Genomic DNA, 20,787 nt, shown 5'->3' on the forward strand with positions numbered 1-20,787 from the left:
TTCTGGTGGCATGAAGAGGGGCTGTATGTCTGCTTCTAGTAATATCTCGATGCCCGCCTTTGTGAGTGAGAGCCGACTAATTTGGGCGTTTCGCTGTGCTTCAAAGAGTTCTGTTGCCGTGTTTTGTAGCCCCAATTGAAGGAGTCGTTCCGTACTAGTGTTTCTAGGGAGGCTTAGGACCTTTTTCAATCCTGTTCTGATAAGTGTGTCGATTTTGTTCAGCTCCGTCTTCTTCCAGTTGAGGAAGGGAGCGGCGTAAGTTACGTGGCTGATGAGGAAAGCGTGAAATGCTTTCATGAGGTTGTCCTCTTTCAGTCCGTCCCTTTTGCTAGCGACCCGTGATATGACCCTGGTGAAATTGTGGGGGCTCTTTGTGATGCGTTTTAGTGCCTCCGCGTTGTCATTGCTGTAAGCCCCAATGACCATGCCCAGGACCTTAATTGTGTTACACCTGGGGATGTTTCCTCCGTCCCTGGTGTGTAGGTGAACGGGGAGGAAGCTAAGGGGCTGTCTCTGCCTGGGGCCTTGTTTGCACAGGAGGAGCTCTGATTTGCTGGGGGAGAGCTTCAGTCCCGTGTTTGTAAGGAAAGCTTCCGTGGTGTCCAGCGCTTGCTGTAGGTTCTGCTCCAGAGTGCCTAGCGGGCCGCTCGTGGACCAAATAGTGATGTCGTCCGCGTAAATCGCGTGCCCTACCCCTGGGACTTTCGAGAGTTTGTTTGCGAGATCGTGCATTGCGATGTTGAAAAGAAGCGGCGAAAGCACTGACCCTTGCGGGGTGCCGATGTTACCTAGCATGTGCTTTCTGCTTCTGCTTTGTCCGACGTTTATGGTGGCCGTTCGGTTATCCAAAAACGATCTTACAAAATTGTGGAAATTTACTCCGAGATCTAAAGTGGAGATTTCGTTGAGGATGTGTTCGTGCCTGACCGTATCGAAGGCCTTTGTTAGGTCGAGCGCCAGGATGCCTTTTACATCCCTGGATTTGTTGTCTATGACGGCGCTCCTGATGAGTAGCATGGCGTCTTGCGTGGATAGGGATTTTCTGAAGCCTATAAGATTGTGGCGGAATAGACCGTTTTCTTCAATGTGCTCTCCAATTCTATTGTGGATGGCATGTTCCGCGACCTTCCCGAGGCACGACGTAAGGGAGATGGGCCTCAGATTCTCTACATGGAGTGGTGTTTTCCGGGTTTGGGGATGAGGACTACATTGGCAGTTCGCCATTCGTCCGGCACCCGGCCTTCAGCCCATACCTCGTTAATTTTGCTCGTAATAATTTGTATGGCTTTGTCATCTAGATTTCTGAGTAGTTTGTTTGTTAGTCCGTCTGGGCCGGGGGCCGAGCGACCGTTTAGGTCGTGAAGGGCGTGCACAATCTCCGAAATTTCGAAAGGACGATCCAGCGAGAGTTGAGGTTTCCCCTTATACTCGCGTGTCGGGTCGCCCCACGGTACAGATTTGTGCTCTACCGGCAGGTAGATGTCTGCCAGGGTTTCAGCAAAGTCCCGCGGATTCGTGCCTTCTTTCGTATGAAGATGAATGAGCCTTTTGATCGTTAGTCGGGCATTACTCTTGGTCGGTTTGTTGCTGTCGGTGAAGAGGTTCTTGAGAAGGCTCCACTTGCTGCCCCTTCTCATTTTACCGTCCGCCTCATTACAAACCTCGTCCCATTGCTGCGCATTCAACTTTCTAGAGTGTTCTTCGATCTCTTTGTTGATTTTCGTTAATTTAGACCTCAGCCTCCTGTTTAGCTTCTGCTGTTTCCATCTTTGTCTTAGCGCGTTCTTGGCCTCCAGGAGGTGTGCCAGTCTGGAGTCCATGGCTGGTACCTCTAGGTCCACGCTTATTTCTTTAGTGGCGTTGGCCACTGTAATTTTCAAATTTTCTAGTAAGTCCTCGAATGTTTCTATTTGTCTGTCCTCATTAGCCCTCATTCTTCTGAATAGATCCCAGTCGACGTAGGTGTACGTCTTGGGAGGAGTGGGTGTGATGCGGACGTTGATTTCCAGGATGTAATGGTCACTTCCAAGGTCCTCTTGCAGGTTGTCCCACGACCCCTCAGCTGTTTACGAGGAACGTCAGGTCCGGGGTGGTGTCCCTCTGAACCGAGTTGCCTCTGCGCGATGGGAACCTTGAGTCCGTGATGAGTTGCATGCTTAGAGGTGTCCGCGCACTCGGCAAGGTTAATCCCCTTCCTGTCATTGGTGGCGTAGCCCCAGACGGTGTTGTGCGCGTTCAAGTCTCCGGCAACGATCAGCGGCCTGTCCTTTGCGGTGAAAACGGCGACAGGCCTTCCTATCTACAGCTCAACAGCCAGACTATATCAGCTTGGTTTGCATAACACCATGCCCGAATTAATCGAAGCCCAGAAAGTCGGTCAGATCGAACGACTGAAACATACATCGAAAGGAAGGCACGTACTCAGACGTCAGATTTTGCCTCACGAGAGCCCCTGTCAATCGCCCCAAACATCAAAGAAAACATTACAGTGGCCCCCATACCTCGGAATATGCACCCCTAACACCATAAAGGCAGGCGCGCTGCACGTGCAATGGCACTGCACCGAGCATACAGCAACGACCTCGACACCTTCTAAACAGACGCCGCGTGCTACCGCGACATTACAGCCAAAGTGGTAGCGGTGGCCGACTGGAGGGGCGAAGTACTATTATCAGCCACAATACGGACTGACAACTGCACGGAAGCGGAAGAATGTGCCATAGCCCTCGCCATCAGCGCTCAACCCCCAGATAAGATCATAGATATTCTTACAGATTCCCAGCAAGCATGTCGAAACTACGCACAAGGACGGATTTCACCGATCGCTCATAAAATTCTACACAAGAAGCAAAATATTCCACTAGTTCACCAAGTCTGTACACCTAGGCATGCGTCTCTCCCTGGCAATGAGCGCGTTCATGCGACAAGCCGAAGCCTAACCCTCCAGGCACCGGTGGAAGACCAGTCCAACCCAGACAAGGTGGAAACGATACCGCTTACATACACGCATATACTACAACACCACAGACTATCCTGTAGAACATTCCCTCCACCACACGTGAAGCTAAACCGTGCAGATGCAGCCGCTTGGCGCCAGCTCCAAACTAATGCGTTCCCCAGCCTTGCTCTCCGCCACACTTTTTATCCTACCCAGTACCCCGACAAATGCCCTTTCTTTGGTGGTCACCCAAACCTCTACCATTGTACGTGGGAATGCTCCAAACCACCCGGCTTACCTGGAATACCCAACCCCTCCCCATCCCAGTGGGAAGCCGCTCTTTCCAGCAGAGCCTTCGACGACCAGCGATACCTGATCGACCGGGTCAGCCAGATAGCAGCAGCAAATGGGGCCCGGGACTGAGGGCTCCACCCTCTGGGAGTTCGTTTCAAAACATCCAATAAAGTTTTCTAGTACTACTACTATTATTTCCTTTGGTCGGGGTAAAGCACAAACTCGGTCACGATTTCTTCTTTCTTTCTTTCGTTTATTTCATTCTGGCTAACTCAGATGGGAGCTTGTTAGAGGGTGCTGCTTTATTATGCGGGTTGGAGCGTCGTCACGTGCTATTTTTGATATTTCGCGGGGTTTCTTTATCACTCGCCAAAAATGAGTACGCGTTAGTACGGCGCTGAAAATACCGGAGTTATATGCCCCACGTGGTTGCCTACAAACGACTCATTGACACTTTGATAACTAGGACAGTACTTCTCTAGTTAGATAATTAATTAAAATGAAGTAATTAAATATCAGTAACGAAACTATTACTGGCGGCTACTAACTGGAAACAATACGCACTATCGTTGCTCTTTATTTAAAGCATGCTTCGTGATAGCTGGGACACCTTGTATATATATATATATACAAGGTGTCCCATATATATATATATATGTATATATACATATATATATATATATATATATATATATATATATATATATATATATATATATATATATATATATACTTTTTGCGGGGTGTAGCCCTCAATTAACTTAGATTACTACAGGAAACGTTGAATAAAACCCTCTAGCACTGTTTGATGCAAGTGGAACAGCAACGGCACTGTTACCTTATGGTTCGTTAACCAACGGGTATACAGTACTTCTGTGGCACATTGTGCACGCCACTCATGACCATCTTCTGACCCAGCTTTTCGACACTATATCACCGCCGATCGCGTCGTTGATTCCTTTCGCCTTTTTCTGTTTCCTTGAATGATTATTTGGTTTTCAATAACAATTTAATTTTTGAGTACAGCCACATCCGCTATCTATTCCTCATTTGTACTCGTCCTGTCTCGCTGCCTAAACTAGCTGTACAATGCGAATATTAGGTTATCACCTGCTTGATTTATTACTTCAATTCACTGGGAGTAGATGCATCAGGCAGGGACAATCATTTGTGTGCCGCGACCCATAACACAATTATGTACCGGATGATTCAATGACGGCTGTGCATAATTAATAACAAGAACTAATTTCAAACACACGTATATAGTTTTTGTCCCGCGAGGTTCGCGACAAGGACGACAGGGACAACAGAAAGCAGCCTGTCCGGTCATTTAGCACCCAATTAACTATCATTCACTAATTATTTTTAATTATCAACTACAGACCGCCAATGCCAACTGGATGTTTGTAGCTAATGGCGAGCTCATAAATCGTATTTTAAAACCGACGAAAAACCTCTATTTAGAGCACGCTGGCACGAAGATTTCCGGCTCAATTTCTTGGCGAAACAAAGATTGAGCGCGATAGTAGTAGTTTTTAGTACACTTTACTAGGAACGCGCTCAACTACACCTTGAAGTTCTGTCATGTGTTGGACGCTATAACGTAAAAGTATTTCAAACTGTTTCCATTTCATTTCTGCAATCAGCCCTCCACGATTGCTAAACATTTTTGGGGGGCTGCTCTTACTTCGCTTCTCTGTCACGCGCCTTCATGGAAACCACGAGAAGTCCCTGTTTTATATGACGTGTACCAACTAATTATGCATGATTAGATCGCACAAAAATTATATTTTCCGATTCTACAACTTTCGCGTCAGTAGCTCTCCGCTATTGGTGAAAAGGTTTAGGTGCGCGGCCCCTTCACCCCTCTGTCACGAACGTCACAAAACCGCTACAACACACCACGTCAAAATGACGTGAACATATTAAAGATGAATTAATATGGCAAACAAAACAGACATTTTTAATAGTCGGAGGCTTAGGGAGAGTGGGGAGGAGGGGGGGGGGGTCATTTCGAAAGGAATAGACCACTATGTCCCCCGATGGCTCTGGTACTGCCTACTCGTAGCTACCGGGGGTAATGGATTCATTTGCGTATCCTAAAGATATTTTGCGTGGCAGTATAACGTTGTCGACCCCTCTCGGCAGATATACCACGTCACTCTGCCAAGTCATGTGAGCGGGGGGTCCGTTTTAGCGGCATTTTTAGGCATGAAATGCGTTTAGCTCCCGTTGTCGGCGACCTTCAAAGAGACCTTGGTCCAAAATCCAGAGCCCTTATCCGGGCACTCAAGACGAGAATGGGGTGAGATCGAAACGAGAACATCCGGGCTTCGTTGGGAGAGCAAAGCGAGTTCAGCCCAAGGAGGCTTAAAAAAAATTTTAACCTCCTTGGTTCAGCCTGGCATCCAGTAAAAACTTTAAAAAATGCAGTCTCTGGCCCCCAACCCCTGTAAAAGACCGCATTACGTAGGCTAGTTACTGCCCAAACAAGCTAAAAAAATAATTTCTTCCGATTTCTTCGTAATGTTTGTTCACCATATCACTCAAGCTATAACTTCTAGTACGCTGAAGTTTATTTTGTCATTTTCAATAGCGACATTCTAAAGGCAGATACAGTGCGCCATACATTTCATTAGTATCTTTTGACGCTGACACAGCGATTTCAGGGCTGTTTTCAACGCCAGCGGTCGGCGAGTTCCGCGGCGCGAGTTTTCCGCCTCCTCCTTCGAGAGATGGCGCCACGCCGCGTGACCAGGCCGGCAGCGTCCGGCGCCCCAAGGAGGGCTATTTTGTCGAGATGAGACTTGCAACGAGGTTCGGTTCAAAACAGGTTAATTTCGGCTCACTATGCTTTCAGGCCTGCGGCGCGGCACCAATCTGCTTTGCGGTAGCCATTTAATGCTTACATCTACTCTCGATTACGGGAGAGCCCGCTTTTTTTCACCACCCGTTGCACACCACTGCGATTTTTCGGCACCCACCGCAAGCTAACCAAGGAGAAACGGGGCAATCGCAGGCGCCGGAACCACCCTCTTCATCCGCTACCTCATCCCCCTGAAACCCTCTCTGCACTTATCTGTGCTCCTCGCTTCTTGTCAGCCAGTTAGATCAGGAAAACGTGTCAGGACACACAATGCTATTTCCTTGGAAAGTGTGATGATATGTACGGAAGCGCGCGAAAAACAAAAAGACATTGCCGTGTTCGCCGTGCGGGGGCGATGACGAAGTGGTGTGGTCGTATGGCGCGTGGCGCGTGGTGCGTGCGAGTGTTCTGAGCTGCTTGGCGTTGAAGGCCAGCCGGTTCTCGCTGGACGCCCGGTCCAGAAAACCCAGATAGCCCACTACGCCGTCCTCGGACGCAAAGGACATGTGTTCCGGCTGGGCAACCGGTCCAGGGAGCCAGGCGAACGAGACAACTCGTTCTCGGAAGCCAGTGACCTGCGTTCCTGCTGGGCAACCGGCCCAGGGAGCCAGGCGAGCGGGGTAACCGTTCCAGAGAGCCAGGTGAGCGGGGCAACCGGTCCAGGGAGCCTCAAGGGCCTGTGTTCCTGCTGGACAACCACCACAGGGAGCCAGGCGAGGTGGTCGCTCTCCCGGGCCACTGCTACGACCAGCCTGCTGCCGGAGGCGAGAGCAGAAGCGAGAGCTGCTGCACGGCTACCACGACTGTGTCTACTACCGTCGCTGGTGCAACTGCAGATCCCATGATGCCGTGGGTAGGCCCATGGTGACGTCGGCCAGCCGTCAGCCAACCCTTCGCGACCGACATCCGCCTCTACGCGTCAATAGGCTCCCCGCAAAGGGAACGCACAGTGAGAGACTATATATTACATAACAGGACACTATAGTAGCAGCTTCGGGACTGTATGCGTTAGCATAACTTAAGTACATGTCCATCGTGAAGTTTGTACGTCCTTGTGCTATTATATATATTCTGTGTTTGTGTGCACTCGAGTGGTCTATTGCGTTCCTTGGTGAGCGGTCCTGGGCCCAAACCTCATTACATTTTCATCACAATCTCAATTTCATTACATTTTATTTCATCACAGAAAGCAAGCAAGTTTACCTCCTATAAAAATGGAGAGCATTTTATTGGGCTGTTTAAACAACGCTGCGGGTCACCGCTGCATGCTTGCGTCAACGGTTACGTAAATTTGACGTCGGAATGGAATAAAACAAATTGGAATAGTTTTAGGTTATAGGGCCTCTGAGGTGACCGCACATGTGACATACCAGGGGTACGCTGGTCTTTTGATTGCTTTTGATTTTGGGCGCGGCTTTTGCAATGTAGCGCATAATTAACACGACATTATAGACGCGTTTCTCACCCGTCGTGGTGGCGTAGGGGCTTAGGTGCTGCGCTGCCAAGCCTGAGGTCGCGGGATCAAATCCCGGCCGCGCTGGCCGCATTTCGATGGGAGTAGGTAGGTAGGTATATTAAACTTTATTGAGGTCCTGAAGTAGTCACCCCCCGTTTTCATGGAGGGAGGACCGCAGGCCGCTCCCACGTCGGTACGGGAAAGCCAAGCCTCACCGCCGCATCGTGGGCCTTCTGGATTGCCTTGATTTGATGGAACCAGTCATGACTCATGATCAGTGAATAAAATGTATCTTGCCATATCCCTTGATCCGTGTGGTGCTGTAAAGAGGGCACTCCCAGAGCATATGGTTAAAATCGCTGTATCCCCCGCAGTAGGGAAACCAAGGTGAGACCTCCACGAAACGACTATAGATGGAGAGGCAGGGATACGAGTGCGTTTGTAATAACCTAAGCGTAACCGATTCAGGCAGTGATAGGCTTCGGCGGGGCTACGGAAATGCCCTGCGAGCAAGTTGATAATGCTTTGTGACTTCGTTAAAGGTGTAGAGTATGTCCCTAAAGCAGGGGGGGTTCCGTTTCCGCCACCATCGGACCAGACCCGTCGCAGGCACCGCCCGGTGCACCGGTGCCGGATAGCCCGGCGCGGCAAGCAAGACCTCGCGCCCGAGCATGGGCCAATTCGTTGGCGTTGACAAGCCTCCCTACTTTCGACCCTACATGGGCCGGGAACCAGGTGATGGTGTGATGAACAAGTACTTTTCCTTCGAGTATCTTGGCGACTTCCTTACAGACGGCCCCAGATGCGAATGCTCTGACTGCCGATCTCGAATCAGTGTAGACTTCCGTTTTGCTTGGATCTAACAGCGCTAATGCTAGGGCTAGCTGTTCTGCCTTACCGGGCGTTGAGGTAATGATTGATGCGGCCGAAAGTACCCGGCCCTTGGTGTCAACGGAGACGACCTGAAAGCGGGAGGTGCTGCTAGCGGAACGCTCGTATTGAGTGGCATCACCAAAACATGCGTCCGACGCGTGTGCGTGTGTCAGGGAGTGCAGAGGCCCTAGCCAACCTTCTGCCTTTATTGTGTTGTGGGTGTACGTTCCTCGGCAGTGGGGAAACCTTAGTGTAAGATCTCGTGTGATTTGGCAGCCGTGAGCGTCTCTTGCAATATAATGACCTATGGCTTATTGACCTGGAATCTGATAAACTGCTGAAGGACCGGCCTTTTCTGAAGAAGGCCCCAGCAGATGGGAGTGAAAGGCAAAAACACCTACGTCTACCGTGCACTAAGTACACTGTACACACAGGTGTTTTGACCCCATGTGGTCAAAATTATTGCGGAGCCCCTCACTAGGGTGTTCCTCATAATGATACTGTGGTTCTCGCGCATAAATCCCTGGCATTTATTTTTATTTATACGCGCTCCTGATGCGGAAGGTATGCGTGGCAACATCAGTTTCGCGCTGAAAAGTAGTCGGAATTTCCCGGACCACTTCTTCTTAAACAAGAGCTTCTGATCTGTTTTAAGTTACGATTTGACGTAGGCTTACCGTTTTCTACAATTTTTCATTGTACACTGGGCATTAGGGGGGGCGGGGGGGCTTCATATCCGCGACACATCTATTTGGTTAATAATGAGAATGGCATGCTTTATGGCCTTGCTGTGGTCCTGGGCCTGCATACCATAAGGCGAACTCGGATGGCTGTGCACAATGCAGATGTCGATGCCAGAGTTTTGCGTTGATATTTTTACGCATCTGTGCCATGTTCCATCGAAGTGCAGACGTACAGGGTCGACCACATCTAAGGTGAACACCTAATAGTATTCAAGGCGGTAAAACTACGGCGTTTATTCTACTTCACGAGTGAAATGTTCGTTATACGATGTGTAATCATGGTGTCAATAAACACAATGATGATTTTTCAAATTATGTACTGAACATCAGCTTCTATGTCTTGAATACTAATGAGGTGTTCACCTTAGATGTGGTCGACCCTGTACGTAAGCACCGGAGTGGTTTCCAGACCGAAATCGTTGTTACGCCAGCCGTAATGGTAGTCGGCCAACAATGACTGATTGGTCATTGTAGCACGACATTGTTGGATTGTTATTCCACGTATATAAGCGACGTCTTTTTTTAAATTATGGGGTTTTACCTGCCAAAACAACGACCTGATTATGAGGCACGCCATAGTGGGTGACTCCGGAGTAATTTCGACCACCTGGGGTTCTTTAACGTGCACCTAAATCTAAGTACACGGGTGTTTTCGCAATTCGCCCCCATCGAAATGCGGCCGCCGTGGCCGGGATTCGATCCCGCGTTCTCGTGCTCAGCAGCCCAACAGCATAGCCACTGAGGAAGCACGGCGGTTATAAGCGATCTCACATGCAAGGCAATAAAGAAATGAAAATGAAAAGCCGCCTAATATGTATAGCCACCTATACTGCTACCTGTATGTCCTGGTTAACCGCTCTGCTGTCTGCGAAATTTCGAAATGAAACGATAAACGCTACCTAACTTTCTTCACTGCAGCAAATATATGCCGTCAAGCGTATAACAACTTTTTAGGTCGAACGCTTTCTACAAGCGTTTTTAATAGACAAACGGTTTGTAGAAACACTCGGCTGTTTGTTTACATTGGCCATCATAACCGTTAGTGCGTGCACATTTTTTTTCCATCAGTGAAATAGGAAACCCATTCAACTGTCCGCGAACGATCAAACCGAGCCTTAGACCCGTTCTGACTTCATCCAAGTTAGATGGCAGCGACAACTCGTTTTTTTTTTTTTCCTGCCCCTGCGCATGCAGGGTTGGATCGCATAGGTTGCTTACAGATGCGGCGAAACAGCGACATACCTACGCGCTCTTTTGGCTTCACTGCTTCAACGTCACGCTTCGGCAGGAACAAGCATAGAGCAATTGGCCACTCAATTTATGAGGCCACCGGGCATGCAAGACAAGGTCATTAGTTCACAGTGTAATTCGCGCTACTGCCGCGGAGGTGGGCGTGCCAGCTGGCCAAATGAAAGTTTCCTGCTTTAGCGGGCATGCTTTAGGTACGAACAATAAGAACAAGTGAACGCAAGAGAACCCATGAATGCGATCATTTGACATTCTCGGGGACGTTCAGAGAGCTGGTCATTTTAACAGAGCCGAAAAAATACCTATTTATTGAGGTAGTTGAAATGATTTTAACGAATTATTTACTACTACAGAGTGTTGGAAATATTCTGAAGAAGGTGACTGCGAATCGCATCGTCCTTTTGGTGTAGATTGATTTTGCTACTTTTGGAGATTTTGGCTAACGTTAGCTGTATGGTCTTGTTGAATTAAGGAATTAAAACTGAATGCGTTGAACAATTTTCTTCGTTCACCAAAATAAATTGCCCATACTAACTTCCCAGCATACATACAAAACATTCCTCTATACCTATTCAAATAAGACGACTGCTGCCAAAGTTATGCGTTGGCAAATAATGTACGTGCATCCTCAATGCGAGTTGGCGGTATGGTCTAACAAGCAGTGTTCGCTCTGTTTTTCAGCGATCAAGTGTACACCCCTTTCCATTTGAAAAAAAAAGGGAGAGAGTCGGCCAATCCTGCACGCGGCACATCCGAACCTGCAGAGACGTTTTCCCATGCGTGGCACGCTTCCGTTCCAATTCCCGAAGTGAAGAGTATCTACATTAGTGTTGCAAAAATGACATTTACTTACTAAAATATACATTCATGGTTCATCACAATTTACAGCACAAAACATCAAACAACTTAGTTACAATCGGCACATTCTCGCAAAGATGCAAAGTTTGTAACAATGATCGGTGCCCAGAGCAAAGCTCCTGTTAAAACAGTTGCGTTGGCTGTGCGAGGCTGACTAGAAATGTTCATTGCTTAAGGCGGCTGCTTTGTACACGAAATAGACGACGCACAATCTAACACTGTGATAGAGCAGTCATTGACTCGTTGTTTTCGTGTCCACGGTCAATGACGGCATAATATATCTTTCTATTTCTTTCAGTGAGGACTGCGTACGAAAGTATTTCTCTGTGCCCGTTTTTACAAAACTTATCCCATGTAAGATAATTTTCTTATTCACCGGCTTTCGGACTCCCACATCTTATGAGCGAACGGCGTGTTAACGAGGCGTTCGTCGCGGTTATGGTGACTCGTGGAAGGCACTAACGAAAGAGAAGCTTAATAAATACGGGTCTTGCTTTCATTGACAGTGTCAACAACAACAAAGTCGTTTTACCACTCCCGCTGAACAACAGGATTTCATAGTTAAAGTTGAAAAACTATTTTTCAAACAATTAAGCCGGCGTCATAGTCCTCTGCGTCTACGTGAGAAGGCTTCACTTAGTTTCACTATGAAATTCATATGCCTTTCTCAAAAAAAAAAGCTTTGGCCACCGCGATGGAGCAGTACTTTATATGGTAGACACACGCGCAACCCCAGCACGCCCTACGCACATAAGCAAACCGCGGTAAACATTCGTCAAAATCTTTTGGAAGAGTTCAGCGCTGCAAATGCTGTCCGATAATCAGTCCTGCGGGTCAGCTGCTAGATTTCTTCCCTGCCGCCACGGGACCCGACTACGTCATCAGCACATGAATTAACGCTTTAGCGACGTTAACCAATGAAATCCGTATTTCCCGTGATCGTCTACTTTCTGCATAGGGCCGCAAGAGACTGATGGTTCGCAGCAAGGTAGGAAATCATCTTTTATATGTATGCAGTCTACGTGCAGGCGCCCAACTCTGACGTGCCCTCAAAAGTCGAATGACAGGCACACCATATTTTCTGTGCGTCTTTTGTACTGCCTCATCCAGCGTTAATGTGAGGAGGTCATCGACAAGTGCGTCACCTTTGCAAACAGCGGGCTACAATTTACGCAGAAATCTACACCATCGGAGGGGTTTAAACAAGGGCTGGCATAATGTAACGATTCCTTTCCTTCGATTCTATTACTTTCTTATGAAATCTGTGAGTTCTATGAGGCTTCAGAAAGCCTGAGTTATGTATTAGGTACAATGGGCACTAAATAAACCTCCATGTCTGCTCGATCCCTATTAATAACGTGGGCGAAGTGTGGCTCTTGCCACTGACGAAGCGCTATAAGCAATATCGTTAAAGTAGGATCGTTAAATTATACGCGCCCTGTTCATCGCAGTCATTCATAACATGTGCACACATATGAAATGACACATATAAGGCATCTAGGCCACAAACAAAGCAAACAAACATACACTGTCGCTCCATGCAGAATATATAGATAATTTCGTTGCCGTAACGAAGAAGCTCTGTTAAAGGAACGGTCTCCACGCACCAATTACAGTCACCACTCAGCACCATACCAGCGCCGATGCCGATTGGCAAACGTTAGCTCTAAGATTCACTGCAAGAACTGTCAGCACGGAGAACAATGTCAAAGATGTACTGCTCACGAAGTGATGCCAACGGTAAGGCGCACATTTCTCCACGCCCCACATCCTTCACAGAACTTCGCTTTTCGTTCTCGAGGTGGTTGGCTCGTAGTAGTTGGTCAGCATGCGAAGTGACCCATTTGAACAGTCCATCTTCTTGACTTTATTCTTTGGCAGATCATCACACGTCATAGATTCTTCAGAAGCGCTCAGTCTTTTCACTGCCACGTACCACTGTCGACGAAGGTATACATTTGTTTCTGAAGAATAACGGAGGCTGAACCGACGATACTCGGCACAGGGAATCTTTGACTGATAAATACAATGATTAAAGGCGCAGCTTCCGGTAACACAAGTGGCTCCTAGATTGCGGCTACTCGACAACACGTAGCCCATACGTACAAAGCTGTCGGGTGTTTGACATGCTTCCCAGTCGGAAGCCTGTAACGTTGACGTAGGAGCGTTGACGCAGAGGCCGCATCCTGCACTAATACTCCGTAGCGATGCCTACTTCGAGGAGCCCTCCATGTTGGCGATCGGTGCTGCTTTCCGCGAGGAACGTCGGAGAGTTCGCTGCGAACATGAGTCGTGTGGTGAAGGGAGGTTGATCGCGTTCACACCAGTTCGTCCTTGAGAGCCACCGGCCCGTAGGACGTGTTGCTGAAGCGCTTTCCAGTAGACGAGTAGAGACGCGTGTTCCCCAGCGACGTCGTGGTCGTAGCGAAGCTTCCGCAGCTTCCTCGCTTGGAGTTGGCAACACGGACGTCGCTAAAGCGCGACGTGCTCGAGCGACGGCGGCCGCCGCGTTTCAAGGCGCGAGCAGTCTTCCAACGCTCCAGGTGGTGTCGCACAGACTTTCGCACCTGCGCCGTGCAAAAACAGTCATTTAAAAACATTAGGTTTAGCTTTTGAATTCACCCGGACTTTTGCCTTCGCAATCATGAATCCCCAACTTGCACCTAAATAAGCGTACAATTTTAGCGTACTACGGCACGTGCAATGTCGTGTATTTTCCCGTCAGATGCTTCGTTTTCAGCGACGGCGTCATGAAATCTAATCATTGCGTCCATCGAAACTTAACAACAAAAATCATTGCGCACAAAAAGCGTGAACAAAAAACAGAATGAAAAAGAAATATGCGGTACAGAAGGTTACATGGTTTCAGTTTCAACGCATTATGCCACTGAAAGCTTGACCTAACGGATCGGATGCTGCCTTTCTCTAGAAAGTGCTCTGAATGTATGAATACGGCAGCAACAACCTTCAAACACTGAGCGCCAACGTTTTTATTATAAAATTGTGCTTCTGTTTATCAGACAAGAATGCATGTTGTGCGAGATTGCTTTTACTCACCTCGCACATCCTGTGTGAGATGAGTAAAATAGGCTCTCTCACTCTCAACATTGGGCTAGGCCCAATGTGGGCCTAGCTAGGTGACGTCGAGTTTACTCGCGTCTATTGTGGACCCAATAAAGTTCACTCACTCACTCACTCACTCTCTCACTCTCAAGAAACAATGTTTGTGCGTGCTGAGTGATAAACTGTGTGAAACTGCAAAGCAAAATCTGAAGCCGAGTTTTCGCATCTTGAGTAAGAAGTGACCATTCAGAATGTATTTTTCAAATAAGTAAGAAATTAAACTGAGAGTTTAAGTTCTAATACGTGCAATGTTCTTTTCTTGATCCTCAGGTTACATAATAATGTGGCGCAAAGAGCTGTGCATACTAGTGTACTCGGGAAAAAGGATATTTTCGGCGGTTTTCTTTAGGCTCGTTAGTGCAACCGCGCTTAGGGACTCTTCCAAAGCAGCCCAATATTTAGCAGCACAAGAAGAAAGGCCCAGCAAGCGGTGGCTTTCACTTTTTTTTAAACTAGCATTCGTCTTCTGTTTTGAATCCCTTTCATAAACAAAATTCCATCGACTGTCAACACTGCGTCAAACTTTTGCAACATTAAATGTTGCGTACTGCAGAGTCCATTGAGAATATAAAAGTGAGTCTCCGCAATTCCCTTTATGGTTTTAGTTGTCATGAATATATTACTTCACCAACAGCTAACTGTTATAAACACAAGCGCCATTGCATATAAATCTAGACACCAGAGGGAACTCGTGCTCCTATACATTGAGCACGGAGTGGCAAGTTCATTTGATTATTATAAGTATTATTACGATATTGCTGTATTGAGAACTGTACTCTTGTTATCTATGTCACTAGTTAGAGTTATAACTACGATCAATGAAGAAAAAGGTACCATACTCACCTCCCCGTTTAGAAAACAGTAGAGTACAGCGACGTTGAAACCCTGCAAAAGGGAACGTTGTTTCAATGTTGCTGTTGCAGTACGTTCAACTAACGGGCGGGCCCCATATCAATGAACAAGGTTGTTATCATTCTTGGGCAGTAGGCACTGACGATATAAGCGACATATCTGATATAGTGCTAATAGCGGCTTGGCTATCATAAACGTTTCTCTCACGTATGGCTCCCTAAACCGGTAATTCTATTCTGGAGAATTGCCAGCGTCCATCGATGATGACAATTCAAAGCTCGACAATAGCGCTATCTCCTCTCGTCCTACCTCGTGAGATTCGCTTTCATCTGTTTGCGCAGAGGGCGATTATAAAGACAAAAAAGTTGCAGTGGCTTAGCTCGGCTATGCCAGGATATACGTAGCGTTAGCAAAGGTTCAGCTGATTATTCTTAGCTTTCCTGGTTGTCTCCTACGCTCAACCGCTAATTGCCAGGCAACTACTTCGGGATCCGATGAGTCAAGCTTCTCCGTTCTTCTGCGCTGTTGAGCAGCATTTGCGCTCTCCTTCTCCATGGCTATACCACACTGGCAAACGCCAGTCAGAAGCGCAGCGGCTCCAGCGCAGTGTCAGACGGCGACTGCACAGCGAGCGCGCGCCGGCGCCAGTGCGTCTACCACGGCTACGACGTAACTCCTCTGGAATGCGCAGACCGGCGGCGGTGAGTCGCGCGCGCGGCGGCGAAGTGCGCGAGAGGTGCCGGCTCCGGTGGCTCCGGAGCGCAAGCCGTGTGACATCACTGATCCTTGCGCATGCGCAGCACGGCTCTTGATGTGCCGCGCGAAACGGGCTTGGCTAGGCCAGTGTAGCTAACGCTACAAAATTATTTGATCTGCATGAGGGACCGTAAGCAACAAAACACGTAAAAACGAAAGGTGGGCTGTGAGAACCGTGTTGAAGTTGCAGCATCAGCTCTTCTGAAGTCATGGATTGTGACGCCGTATCGCGCCCAGTTAATTTTTCATCGGTAAAGTATAGACTATATCATACTATACTATACATTATAGACTAGCTCTAGTTGTTTTGTGTGTCCCACAAAACGTTAGATTTATTTATTTATTTATCATTTGCAAATGTCGCACCAAGAGCTAAAGACTGAATTTAGCACGTTTCAAGAAATTTAGTGAGCTTCAACAATCCAAACAAGAAAAAAAAGTACGTCGAACTTCGTAATGTCACACTGGCCTTCCCTACGCTATAGGGTTACGGCGTTATTTTCAAATAATTCTACTTTGACCTCACTTTTATCTCTTAGCGGTCAAACTATTACCGCAGTATAAATGAAGATGCGGCTTTGCGTGCATTCTTTATCAGTCCAAACTGATTTCGTTTGGATCTTGTTTTGTTTAGCCCACCTTAAAATACGCATGTTTAGTGGATGCTCCCTGTTTTCCGTTAACGTGAGCTAAACATGTCAACTTCAGCCGTGTCTACGACCGGGAAATGCGGATGATAAGGCTTAGCTAGAAGCTGAAGGCCATATACTTTGGTGTAGTTCCTATAGCCCAGCTTAATACTGGTACGATGAGTACGCACACAAAGTCACAATTTCTTTTTTTTTTCTTTTTATCAGCGCACTCGCTAGAGCGCCAGTAAGCTGAGGGAGCTGGTAAGGAGTCATGTATTGCAAGGGCAGGCGTACAAAACCGACGCAAAAAAGAGAATGAGTGGATAAGGAACAGGGAGTCACTGATATATTCCAGATTCATGGTCTGTCACGCAGGCTTTGAAATGTAGGCAGCTGATACGGGTCGGACTTGTACATAAGGACTTAAATGTAATTACTTACTTCTATTCAATTACATTTTCGGAAGTTTTGTAATTGATCGAGCACTTTTTTGTGACTCACTAACACGTACACTGTCAAGCAATTACTTGTTTCAGCAATCAGTTATATTTAGTAAGTTACTTTATTGACGAGAGAAGCTGCAACAGACGACACAGCTTTGAGCGCACTGATTTGGCAGTGCGCTACGATAAAACCCCGCGGTCACATTACGCAACAGCGTCGCGAAGACGCCTGTTGAGAAAGCTAAACTTAGGCGCTCAGTATTTATTTTCTCATCGTATCACTCCACCAGATTATTTGCCGAAACAATCGACCGGCACTGCTATGGCTCGACAGGGATAGTCACTTTGATCATTCAGGTCACGAAATTCCCTACGGGATTTTCCAGCTTTTAATTGGCCCAGCAACAATGAAGCTCGGCGCTTCACATAGAACCCAGAACCGAGCATCGCGCTATTGAATTATTGCGCAAGGTGTTCTTACTCTACAACCCAGCGCTTATTTCCAGGGCACGCATCCAGAAATTCTCGAGCTTTGTTGCAGATTATCGGCGCAAGAAAACGAGGGATGGTCGAAGAAAATTTTGAAAGTGAATTGTTAATGAACATTCCCAGCAATTATTTCCAGTGCACACATCTAGAAAGCTTCCAGTTTTGTTGCAGATTATTAGCGCACGAAAACGATGAATAATCAAAGAAAATTTTGAAAGAAAATTGTCAGTGAAGATAAACGATTAGTGAAGAACTGCACACTGTGTGAAGGGCTGCAGAGGATGAATTGAAAGAACGAAAACATGTCCTTACATTTTCTATATCAATGCAACATTACTAAAACACTGTGAGTACAGTAACGTAAATTAACTCGTAGCTTTTTAGTAATTGCTCAGTTACTTTTGTGGGGTAGCAAGTGGTAAATGGAATAAATTACATTTTTGAAAGAAGTGATTGTAATTGTAATGGGTTAATCCCATCCTGTAACGTGTACACGTCTGATGCAGGGTCCGCGTTGTGTTTACGGACTGGCAATAAGTAAAGAAAGATTTGCACCGCCTTGCAGAGAAAGAAATATCAGCTGAACGTCAACAAATCCCATGACAATGTATATTTATATATACAGGGTGTTCCAGCGAACAATTTCAAAATTTATTAAAGGTTGCCTGTGGCAGATAGCTCAATTCTAGTTAATGAGCTGGTCTACTCGAATAGGTGCACATTACTTACACAAAAAATGAAATGCAAATCGACTTATTAACAAAAAGTCACTAATTAAGTTTTAACTAATTATCTGATGGCCCATATTGCAATTTACAAATTGTAGCCGTGCAGTTCGCAAGGCGGATCAACTTAGAATTAATTCTCATGATGACACCAGTTTCGAGATATTAATTGCCGAACTTTGCGGAGAAATGCATTGGCTTTCTAGTTGATTTTGTGTATTATTGTATAAAAGAGGTTTTGTTAACAACCTAACTGAAACGCCAATGCATTTCTCCGCAAAGTTCGGGAATTAATATCTCGAAACTGGTGTCATCCCGAAAATTCGTTCCAAGTGGATCCGCCTTGCGAACTCCACGGCTACAATTTGTAAATTGCAATATGGGCCATCAGGTAATTAGTTAAAAACTTAATTAATGAATTTTGTTAATCAGTCCATTATGCATTTCAATTTCTTGTGCAAGCAATGTCCGCCTCTTCGAGTAGACCAGCTCATGAACTAGAATTGTGCTATCTGCCACTGGGAACCTTTAAGAATTTTTTAAAGTGTTCGCTGAAACACCCTGTATAGTCAGTGAATATACATGTATATATGACTTGTATTTTGTTCCTTGTCTTTCGCCCCTTTCGTTCGCGTACAGCTTGAATGCAATACAAACTGGCGCGATACAATGCCCCACTTTGAATACGTTTAACACTTCAACTGACAATCTATTGCCACTGCAAATGGAACATCTAACTATATATTCAATAAAGTGATGGCAAACTTATTTGCGACAGATGATATGAAAACAACTCACCTGTGTGGAAAGCAGGGTAATCTGTAGATAGGTGAATATTACTCTGGCAGTCTTGTGCGTAGGCGTCCAGATAACAAGAATGTAGGTGACACCAAGAAGTGGCAAAAGGACTAGCAGAGCTTTCGCAGCTTTCCTGTGTACGTGGGGTAGAGAAACAGGAACAGAAAAGCACAGAAAACATGACACTACCCACACACAAAAGCCATACGCCTGCAACTTTTAAAAACTTGTTTACTGCAAATGTTTACCACGGGTGGGAGCTCAAGTCCACGACCGAACAAGACGGTTACGAAGGGACTTGGGATAGCTCTAGTTGTTTTGTGTGTTCCAAAAAACGTTAGGTTTATTTATTTATTTATTAGTTGCAAATGTAGGAACACGCATTTATAACCTACCTTTGAAATACTTCCCGTATCTTGCCTTCATTTGTATGCAAACAGCTGTCGTTAACTGACAGGCTGATGTCCCACAAATAGATTGAGTTGGGGCCTTTTTTTTAACTATCAACCGCGTTGGACGCTTTAAGTGCGAGGGTGTACGACCCGCCATTTCAATTAGGTATGAACTGAGAAACGCCACACCCAGGCACTATAGTGACAAAATAATGTCGCATCGCCGCGAGACAGGCCTTGCGGTTGCTGAAGCTCCAGGAAAGGGTAGGGAATTCGCAGGCGTTAAATCGAGAGACGCGTCGAGTTTCCGTTCCAGTCAGTAAGCGTGAGCTTGCGCGTGAAAGAGGCTAGTTTTCTACCAACTTCCGTCTAGATGAATATATGCAAACTGTTTGGTTTTACCGTTGCTGGTGGACAGACTATGTCACACTGAACTGGCAGCCGCTAAGAAACGTTGTGGCCCTTATCAAATACGCAATAACTGTGTACCTAAAAGTGGAATACATCCACTCGCGATAAATGACATTGGACGCAGTGAATGCCAAAGCCTTACACCACAAGTTCTCCCTACACTTGAAAAAAAAAAAACACTCGGGAGCTAAGTATAGCTAACTTTTTATTAAGTAGTCTCGACAAGAATCATCCTATTGATGATATCTGCCGAAACACTCCAATGTACATCTGAGCCTAAAGCAGCATAATATATCAGAGCTTGTTAACGGGTGAAAAGCATTCTTCCCCAAGGCATTCGGTGCAACGTGGAGCATCACCGAAAGAAATCCGCGATCATGCATTCTTCGCACACCGCGCAAAGAACCCATGAACATCCTAGTGGCATCTTCCCATAAGGAAAAACTGAATGAATGACGTACGTTTACTCAATGCCTTAACACGGCTAAATGCGAAGACCTCAAGGCTCCCTTTCCAGCACCCATGTGTAATTAGCACTGTGATAGGCGCTGTGATTAGCAATAATTGCTAAGAAACATTCAGCGCGCACTCACACGGCACGAATACTTACATGACCTGTTTCGTAAAACGAACGGATTAATGACGATGGCTGTCATTTTACGTGGTAAAGAATCTCATTTATTAACGAATGTGCTTGCAAAGGGTATGTTTACTGAATAAATGGCCCGTGTGAATATTTGCTCGATGCTTGATGCCACAGATATATATTGGCCAATACGAAAAGCAAATAAAACAACAATGGAAAAACCTGTTAAAACACTGCTACTAGGACTTACGACAACACAAGTATTGTTTCTTTTTCCAGAAACGTGGAAGGCAAATAGATCATG

General features: G+C 46.5%; 2 protein-coding genes across 2 annotated transcripts in view; both read right to left on the bottom strand.

Annotated features, from left to right (window-relative positions):
- Positions 1 to 20,787, bottom strand: part of LOC119440994 (chitinase-3-like protein 1) — a 359,923-nt gene that overhangs the window by 45,888 nt on the left and 293,248 nt on the right. The window lies entirely within an intron of this gene.
- The window catches only part of LOC119441568 (diuretic hormone receptor), a 187,239-nt gene continuing 177,619 nt past the window's right edge, over positions 11,168 to 20,787 (bottom strand). The window contains exons 12-14 of the mRNA XM_037706176.2: positions 19,095 to 19,227; positions 15,243 to 15,284; positions 11,168 to 13,843 (exon numbers count right to left, since the gene is read on the bottom strand). Of these exons, the coding sequence (XP_037562104.1) occupies positions 13,595 to 13,843; positions 15,243 to 15,284; positions 19,095 to 19,227 (424 nt within the window). The 3' untranslated portion in view covers positions 11,168 to 13,594. The remainder of the gene's footprint in view (positions 13,844 to 15,242; positions 15,285 to 19,094; positions 19,228 to 20,787) is intronic.

The sequence above is a fragment of the Dermacentor silvarum genome, chromosome 2 (assembly GCF_013339745.2).
Source record: "Dermacentor silvarum isolate Dsil-2018 chromosome 2, BIME_Dsil_1.4, whole genome shotgun sequence".
In the NCBI taxonomy this organism is placed as follows: Eukaryota; Metazoa; Arthropoda; class Arachnida; order Ixodida; family Ixodidae; genus Dermacentor; species Dermacentor silvarum.